A 9,402-nucleotide genomic window follows, 5' to 3' on the forward strand; every position below is an offset into this window, starting at 1 on the left:
AAATTTGAGGTAATCAGTTACATCAATTTTTTTTGAGTTATGATGTTCCCAATTTTAAGTAAGCAAAACTAGTAAGTTTTGAGTTTGTTGTACTGTTGTTGACTCCTTTTAATTTTGAACAATTTTAAGTAAGCAAAACTAGTCAGTTTTGAGTTTGTTGTACTGTTGTTGACTCCTTTTAATTTTGAACATTTAGCAAAGTAACTTTTTTTATTTACAGCTAAATAAATGAAAGGTCTTAAGACAACCTAAACAGTTCAGCTGCATCAACAATTAACAAACAGCCTTCACAGAGAGTGATGCAACACACCAACACAACCTAAGCATAAGCACCACTCTTCTGAACGATGGTAACCCCAAAAGTCAAAAACACAACAAACTCTTCTAAATATCCAAGATAATTGAACATTCATCATTAACAAGGCTTTTTCCTTTCTAAAAACTCATAAAATAACACTTCATTTCAAAATTTACTTTCCTAATGCAGTCTCACGCAAAGCATGCTGGGAACTGAATTTCATTCTCAACAAATCATCTTGAATTAACTTGTTGAAATTAAGTTAAACTAACTCAAAAGTAAGAATTAGTTACAGGAACTCAAAACATTTAAGTTAGGATTTTTTTTATATAAAATTAAGTTTACACTACTTAAACTGTTTAATTTCTTTGAACATTCGGGTTTACAGTAGGAAAAATTAAAATGACAGTCAAAAGTGCCCCAGCACTGTTTGCTGTCCTACATTCTTCAAAATATCTTCTTTTGTGTTCAACAGTAGTTTTGAAGTAGTTTTTCCAACTGTGGTAGTCAATGGTGGCCAAGAACTGTTTGGTTATAAGCATTCTTCCAAATTTCTTTCTCTGTGTTCATCAGAACAAAGACATTTATACAGATTTGGAATAACTCAAGGGTGAGTAAATGAAGACAGAATTTTTATTTTTGGGTGAAGTATCCATTTAATGCATATTGCATTGTGTTAACCTGTATGTAATATTATGGACTTAATAAAACATAATAAAAATCAATCAGTCACAGATGTGATTTTCCAAGGTCCCATCCAAAAATGTAATTTCTTGAGGAAAAGAAGTCAAAAGATGTCAAAAGAAAAATATATTTGAAACTGGTTTACATGCAATAAAAACAGCACATTTTTAAAACACTATCTGAAATTCGAAAAGTATTGATCAGTACTGTTCATCATCAGTCACAGGCATCATATAATTTTAGATTTAGATTTTTTTTTAGATTTAGATTCAATTTATTGTCATTGCACATGTACAAGGCAACGAAATGTGACCTCTGCATTTAACCCATCCAGAGAGTAGTGAACACACGTACCCCCGGAGCAGTGGGCAGCTATCACTGCAGCGCCCGGGGAGCAAGTAGGGGTAAGGTGCCTTGCTCAAGGGCACCTCAGTTGTTACCCGCCGGCCCTGGGAATCGAACCGGCAACCTTCTGGTCATGAGTCCGACTCTCTACCCATTAGGCCACAACTGCCCCTATATAATGGTTTCTTAGTGCACATGCATGCTCTGGTTATATAAAGGTACTAGAGAAGGCGTCTGTCCCTACAGAGTCAGACACGACACAGCAAGAATGTAACCTGCTCTAAAACTATTACTATTATTAGTTCAGAACATGCAATTTCAAGAAAAGTTCCCTGAAGGACAAATATCTTCCAAGTCACATTATGAAATTTTCTAAAATGGAACTCAAGTCAACATTTGATGTCAATAATTTTTGTTTTTTGTTGCTCATAGTTGACATTGATTGATAAACTATTCTTTTCGAATTTCGAACTATTTGAGATCCATAATAGAATGAAACACAGAATTATGTAAGAATAAACAAACAAGGCTTTGATCTTAGATCAGAATTTAAATACAGTACATTGTTGTTTTGTTCTAAATGTTTGAAATGATTAGTTTACTGGCTCGTTTTTGAGTTTTGTGCCAGGGCACATCCATTCTCCACATTCTTTCAGTGGCAGATCCTTTCTGTCATTTCTTTCTGTAAAGATAGAAACAGGGTTATTAGAACATCATTAGAAAAACAGCATAATACATTTGCAGTGTCCTGTCATTTAGCTGTTTCTGTCAAATATTTTGAAGGGAACTGATTGTCGGATTATATACATTTGATGCACACTGTCTTAATCATATTTTATTTTGTAATTATTTTCTAGCACAATTTGAGAGTCAATCATTTATCTCTCCTCCTGTATTACCTCCTCCCCCATTGACATATGCCCCTCTAATCTATAGCTGTAATGAAAACACATCTATCTCACCAAAGGCCTCAACTCTGACTGGTCGATGAGGGTGAACTCAGAGATAAAGTAATAATAGTGTTTGTAGCAGGTGTTGATGTGAGCTTCCGCCCCCATATTGCAGATGATGTCAAAGTGATGAATGTAGACATGTACAAACACCCGAAACAATCGGCTCAGGATCTTCTTGCAGACCTGCTGGAAGTTCTTAGGAAAGGGGACTCCTACGAATAGAAGAACACTAGTGTCACCCTTGTATCACAGCATATTAAAATGTTAGGCTTTGGTGGGAATCACTTAACAAAACTAATTGTATTCATAGTCTTTCATGACATTGTACTCCATTGTACATAATGTTTTTTATTTCTGTTTTCTTATACTTTTTGACATGCATTTTTACGGTGGCCGCTAGATGTCACACAAGAAAACACACAGCAAATTCAAAAAGCATCTTCATTTGTTTGGCGACACATATGCCCTACAAATTCTCGCAACAGAAACGCGCTGCAAATTCTCGCAACACAAACACAGAAACGCACTGCAAATTCTCGCAACACAAACAAATACAGAAACGCACTGCAAGTGTCACAGGCGACAACAGAAGTGTTTGAGGGAAACTTCAAAATCTGATGCACCTGGCTGGGATGGGCATCATTTTACCAAAGACACTAGATGGAAAGCTTACAACCTTTAGTCAAAAAAGCATTAAGCTTTAGAATTTATATTGGGTTCTATACTCTTAGTTGTCGATCACGTTAAATGTTGGTTTTTGCTTGTTTGTTTTAGCATTCTTAACATACGTTTCCTTAGCCCTTTGGATTAAGCTATCATAACGTAAGCACAGCCTTTAACTTTTACTTAAATTGTTCAATATGGACACAGTGAAATGAAGCACGTCCCAGCCAGGTGCATCAGTTTTTGGAGTCCCCCGGAAACACTTCCGTTGTCATCTGTGACACTTGCAGCGCATGTCTATATTTGTTTGTGCTGCGAGAATTTGCAGTGCGTTTCTGTGTTTGTTTAGCATGTGTCGCCAAACTAATGAAGATGCTTTCTGAGTTTGGTAGTGTTTTTTCTATTTGCATGTGTTTTCTTCCGTTGCAGCACTGAAACCTAGCAGCCACCGTACATTTTACTATCCAGTCAATAAAAACGCCTGATTCTTGATGAATATCCTATTGGACTCTGAAATATGTCCGATTATGGTGGTAAAATGGTTTACAAACAGCATTTCTTGATAACTTAAAGAGCAGTATTGTCAACACAATCCAACTGGTGAACCTGTCTGTGGAAACATTTTGGATTTCACCCACAACACACCTACTCGTGTAGGAAAGATGTCTTCATTGTTGATAAGTGATTCGATCCAGTTCATCAGAAGGTTCATGTAAATAAGAGCAGGCAGCTTGGTGGGCTTCTTGTACTGATCCCCATCCTGCCACCTGTATTCATAACGTGGCCCACCGGACATGATGGGGCATGTCTTCTCAGAGCAGAACTCACTGACCGTCCCATAGATGAGGTTGATACGATTAAAGAAATCCACCACATGCACGGCTATCCAATCGTTAATGCTCTCCCCTTCTGGCAGCTGCACAACTTTCCTAAGGTCCAGGCCTGATTTCAACGAAGCTTGGGCTCTTTTATACAGCTCAAAGCGCTGTGTTCCAGGTTCGAAACGCTTTCGAGGCCGAAACGTCTTATCTTTGCTGAAAACCTGTCCCAGGCAAAAATCCATTGGAAATCTGAGGAGGTTGATGGAGAGGTTGGCCACCAGTCAGGATTGTTTACACTGATTCCTTGGGTCCAATCAAATGGGGAAGTTTCTGAAGAGCAAAAAGAGTAATGTAATGCCTTAGAACTGGACTTTTAAATGGCTAAAGTAATCTTGGAAATGCCTGATCAGCACAAAATCTGGTCAGAACATTGTGTTGTTGATATGAGACTTAGAGCAGCATATCCTATCCTCCAATAAAAGAAACCAGATGTGATTTCAAGTGTAGCAGTGATAATTAAACCCATGTGACTGTACAAGATTTTACAAAATGTCAACAAAAAAGAAAAAACATAATAATAGTAACAAAAAGGAACATTGGGACCAAACCAAGAAAATTAATTGGTGATAATTCACCCCAAAATAAAAATTCTGTCATTCTTTACTCCCCCTCTTGTCATTTCAGACCTTAATGACTTTCTTTCATCTGCAGAACACAAAAGAGGATATTTTAAAGAAAGTTGGTAACTGAACAGCACTGGCGCCCATTCACGTCTATTATATGGACAACACCAATGCAAGTGAATGGGGGCCAGTTAACAAAATTCTTCAAAATATCTTCTTTTGTGTTCTGCAGAAGAAAGTCGTACAGGTTTGAAATCACAAGAAGGTGAGTAAATTATGACAGATTTTTATTTTTGATTGAACTATCATTTTAGGAACATTTTAGTTGATAATGCTTCAGATATCTTTACAGTTTCTTTATTCAATGCTTTATTCACCTGCTAATAAAATGATCTCGGTATCAATTTAGACAACATCGTGAGGATCATTATGTCAGGTTTATGTGCAATTAAAAATATAAATGGATTTGGCATTTTCTATTGCAGACAGAAAATGTCAATGGGTTGGGAGGTCTAACCTACAATGACCAACATTAAAGAGAGAAAATGAGAGTAAATGACATATCCATTAAACGCCTATCAGTACCATGTGGGATTAAGTTTTGTTTAATAATATTATGAATGAATCTGAGTGTTTCTTAGCTACTGACTGAATAAAATAAACTCTCATACAAAAGTGGACAAAGGACCCTCGCCCAAACTATTCATATTCCTTTCCTCTGCACTTTCAATGCACTTATGTTGGCCTTTAAAGGATAATATCTTGTGTTATCTACATCACCATTTTCCTGTGTTTGTTCCAAATAACTAGAAGGAGATAATTTTTCTCTTCAGTTTTGCAGTCAAATCTGTATTTATTTAACTCATGGCAGTGTATCTGTTTTCGAGTCCATCCTCTTTTTGCTTTATTTTTGATGAGTAAAATTAGAACATTGCTTCACATTGTTTCTTCACATCATTTCTCTTTTCTTTTAGAACTGTTAAAAGTACAGACATTACAATCAACACAATATAGCACCCTGTTCTCAAACCAAAGAGAGCTGTGAAGGTTTGCTCTAACCTTCAAAAGATGAATGGATCTATTGGACAGAGGAGGTTTTATTCCACCCCCTCCAGTCACGTCAAACACTGGCATGTCTGATCACGCTTTCTCCGAGCACCCACGTCACATGAGATCTAACATTGCTGCTCAAAATGTGCCATGTGAAAGAGACATAAATGAGAGCAGATAGTCTTGAAATGTTGTAAATGAAAGCAGACAAACAAATAAAAAGGGGTTAGAGAGAAAAAGAAACATTTCTTTCCCTGCTGTACCTGGCTCTAGTCCCACTGAAGACACATGGAATGTTGAAGGATTTGTGGGAAACCTGAAAAGAATTCCTCTTTTCTCCAAGAGGGCAGAGTGTCAATCCAAACTATCAAAGACTCTTTCTCTTCCCATTCATCGGTTACATTTACTGTACGAAAACCTCCCAAGAAAATGGATCAAAACAACAAGTAGAAAAGTTATGTGGCTTCCCTTTCTGTGAATGATGTCACATCCTGGTTTTGTCTGGTAGGCCCGTTGTCTGTTTGTGTGTGTCTGTGTGTGCGTGTTATGTGTGTTCGGGGCAGTATGAAGTTAAAAGGGAAGATTTCATTGGTGCATGGGAGGAGCAGGAGTCTGTAAAGTCCAGTCCTACATCAAGCCACATCCTTTGCCACACCCCCTAAACTTTCATTGTGTTTTGGCTTCATTCATTTGGCAAAGAATGTACAACTCAGGAGGATTTCATCCAACAAGTCTGGAATGCTGGGATTCATGCATTAATCCAAACTCAATTTCTTTCTTTCTTTCTTTCTTTCTTTCTTTCTTTCTTTCTTTCTTTCTTTCTTTCTTTCTTTCTTTCTTTCTTTCTTTCTTTCTTTCTTTCTTTCGTGTATACTTTTAAACCTAAATTAATTAATTAATTTATAAAATGAGTTTAATAACATACATTGATTTACCATATACAGTATTTTCAAACATTTTGAAATTTAGAATTCAATGTCAAGATAAGCCTATACTTATCAATTTATTAAATGAATGCAAAGAAATCTATGATCTATATTAATTTACAAAATTCATTCTGATGAATTGTAACCTACAAATGTGAAGAAAATTAAGAAACAAACAACCTCTAAATCTATCAGCTATGAATTATCTTTCTAAATACACAACGTATATATTATTTACTTTTTATATATTAATTATTTATTGTATATTGTGTAAATGTATGTATATTGTGTAAAAGTGTGTATATTGTTGTTTATGTATATTGTACATTTTCCATATCTTGTTGCTTGTACTGCCATGGCCAACAGTCTTGTACCTAAGAATTTCACATTCAGTACACTTGTGTACATGATGTGTGACAATAAAGAGATTTGATTTGATGTGCTCATGTACAAATGTAATTGCTATCACTAACCACTAGAGAGAAGTATTTCGTTTCCTTAATACTGACATATGGAAAAATCAGTAGAGGCAAGTCTAGCACAAAGGTCTTTGTATTTAAAGTTAAAGTTAAATTATAAAATCAAAGTATCTGAATTAAAATACTTCTCACCGTTTATAACAGATATGGAATAAATAAAGATTTGGCTGGCTGGTGGTCAGAAGTTTACTTTTGTACTGAAGGTCAGAAGTTCAGTCTTTGGCTGAATGTCAAAGTTCAGCCTTACAAATATTTATACTGTATGATAAAAATGGGATAAATAGAAGGATTAAGAAGGCTGGCTCAGTGATTGGCTTTAGTTTAAAGTAGATTCACTGGAGGTCACTGTTGATAAGAAGACTAAAAATGATTCTGTCCAATGAGGGTCATCCATCGCATACGGAACTCAGTGGACTAAGAATTTTATTCAGTATTCAACTCTAGAAGGTCTGCTGAAGTCTTATAATTATTTTTAATTATTGTTTTGTTTTATGCATTGTCTATATTTGTATTGCATTTGTGTAAAAGGTGGCAAATATGTTTCCCCAATTGTAGGGATTAATAAACCTTTCTAACTTGTGTTGAGGTTTTGTCCATTTCCCATGTATGATGCGGAGAAACCTTGTCAGAGAAACATTCATGCTTTTGATATCTAAACCACGTCAGTTGTGTGAAGCAAGCGGACTACAACGGACAAATAACATAAAAATCACCAAATAAACATACAACTATAAATATATAAAGATTTTACATTTATTAAAAAGAAAAATATATAGTTTTATGACATTTATGTAGAATATAAATGGAATCACAATGTGCCCAAATTTGTCCACTAACAGCAGATTAGTGCAGTTGTAATTAACACCACTTGAGGGTTAAAATGAGAGCTTTGATTTGTTCAGATGCCATGCACCACCAATTGTGTCATTTTAGGCAGAAGCAGCTAGCCAAGATGGAGCCCAGGTGGAGAGACAGAGGCAGGGTCACAGGTGATTAAGCTTTTAAACATGATTATGTTATTTGTTGTGCAATATATTAAGGTTGCACTGTTATAGAAGTCTATCAAGCACTCAGTCATACATACAATAGATTAAAAAATATAGGCATAGGTATGTATATAAAAAGTAGTTTTTATCCAGATTGCAGATGCAGCTACTGTACAGTAATACTGAGTGTCTAATTGTATATTCTGGTGTATTTCTAAGGAAAGTGAACTTGCTGTAGACAGCAATCGACAGTGTAGCAATGAGAGTGACAACAATGAAGAACAGTGTAGAAAACTATTTCAAATAAAACTTATTTGTGCAAGTGCCTTGTATAAACTCCAACAGACACCAATCCAAATGCCTTAATTTTTAGTGTACTACCTTAAATTTCTGGGAAACAGAAAACTCATAATAAATCAGTACATCTTTAATGTTGTCATATTAGTGTCATACCACAGCTTGCAGAAGAACAGTCATTTTTAAGAGTTCACCTAAAGGACAGAATAGATGAACACAACAGATAGACAAATACATAGATAACCAAACAGACAGATAGATAGATAGCTAAATACATGCAAATAGATAGAACATACAATACCATAAACAAACCGAAATAATGCATACAGTAAGGCTACACGTTTTCATATTTTCACATCATATATGATACACTTAAGTCCCACTTCAGTCAATTTTAAGAATTTGTAACAACACCTAAAGGACAGAACCGATGAATACAACAGATACACGAATACAAACGGATAGCTACAAATAGGGCTGGATCTGGGGGACTAGGGGGAGGCATTGCCCCCCAGATTATCCTTGGACCCCTTCAAGAAACCATTAAAAATGAGGTGTATGGCACAAAATTTACAAAACAATACTAAGGAATTTATTGGACATATTTGGCAAGTAGTCAAATTACAGCATCATGTATTATTCAAATAGACAAAAAAATGCATAGAAAAAGAAAGGGCTTGCTGGAAAAAAGCAAATAATTATTACAGTTTTATCTGTTATTAAAATTGGTTGATCCTCTAGTAATGTTTTGTTGTCATTCCTCCTGGGTTTTGACTAAATAAGCTAATGTGTGTAATATTTGCCGAGCCTCCTGAATTTTTTCTCAAAGCCCAACTTTGAGTTTACACTCAAGCACAAATGCCACATGAACAACGTTTGTGACGTTTTAATCTTAAATATATATTAGTATGAAAAATAAAAGATGTCAGTTTTGTACATGAATAGCAAGAAAGGGACACATACAGTACCATAAACAAACAGAAAATGTATATTATACATAACTTAAGTATACACTATTTTAACCGTAGGGTTATAATACACCAATGTACAAGTTTTGAATAAAGACTACCTCCATTTAAATGAACTAAAATGATTCTGAACTAGTCTCTCATGACTAATGGTTGTGTCTCAAATCTTAAAGTGGAGCAGCGTGTTTAGTAGAGCGCCACTCGGACGGCGCCTATAATGCGCGCACCTGTGACGCCCTAAAGAGGCAGCTCCATATTCTTTACGACACAGCCTATGACCTGCCCCCTCGCGCGCTGTCAGAGCCTACA

The 9,402-nt window shown here is 35.7% G+C and overlaps 1 protein-coding gene across 2 annotated transcripts; it reads right to left on the minus strand.

The window, feature by feature from the left end:
• Positions 1–926: 926 nt before the first annotated feature.
• Positions 927–5,957, minus strand: mob3c (MOB kinase activator 3C). 2 transcript variants are annotated; one of them, XM_057362052.1, is made up of 5 exons: positions 5,701–5,957; positions 5,447–5,571; positions 3,589–4,094; positions 2,290–2,492; positions 927–2,009 (listed from the first exon to the last, which is right to left on the minus strand). In XM_057362052.1, exons 3-5 carry the CDS (start codon positions 4,004–4,006, stop codon positions 1,980–1,982), a joined length of 651 nt encoding a protein of 216 aa, XP_057218035.1. In that variant the 5' UTR covers positions 4,007–4,094; positions 5,447–5,571; positions 5,701–5,957; the 3' UTR covers positions 927–1,979. The 2 variants fall into 2 exon arrangements, with proteins under 2 accessions (XP_057218035.1, XP_057218034.1); XM_057362051.1 differs by lacking the exon at positions 5,447–5,571.
• Between the last annotated feature and the right edge of the window lie 3,445 nt (positions 5,958–9,402).

The sequence above is a fragment of the Triplophysa rosa genome, linkage group LG20, assembly GCF_024868665.1.
Source record: "Triplophysa rosa linkage group LG20, Trosa_1v2, whole genome shotgun sequence".
NCBI classification, from domain to species: domain Eukaryota; kingdom Metazoa; phylum Chordata; class Actinopteri; order Cypriniformes; family Nemacheilidae; genus Triplophysa; species Triplophysa rosa.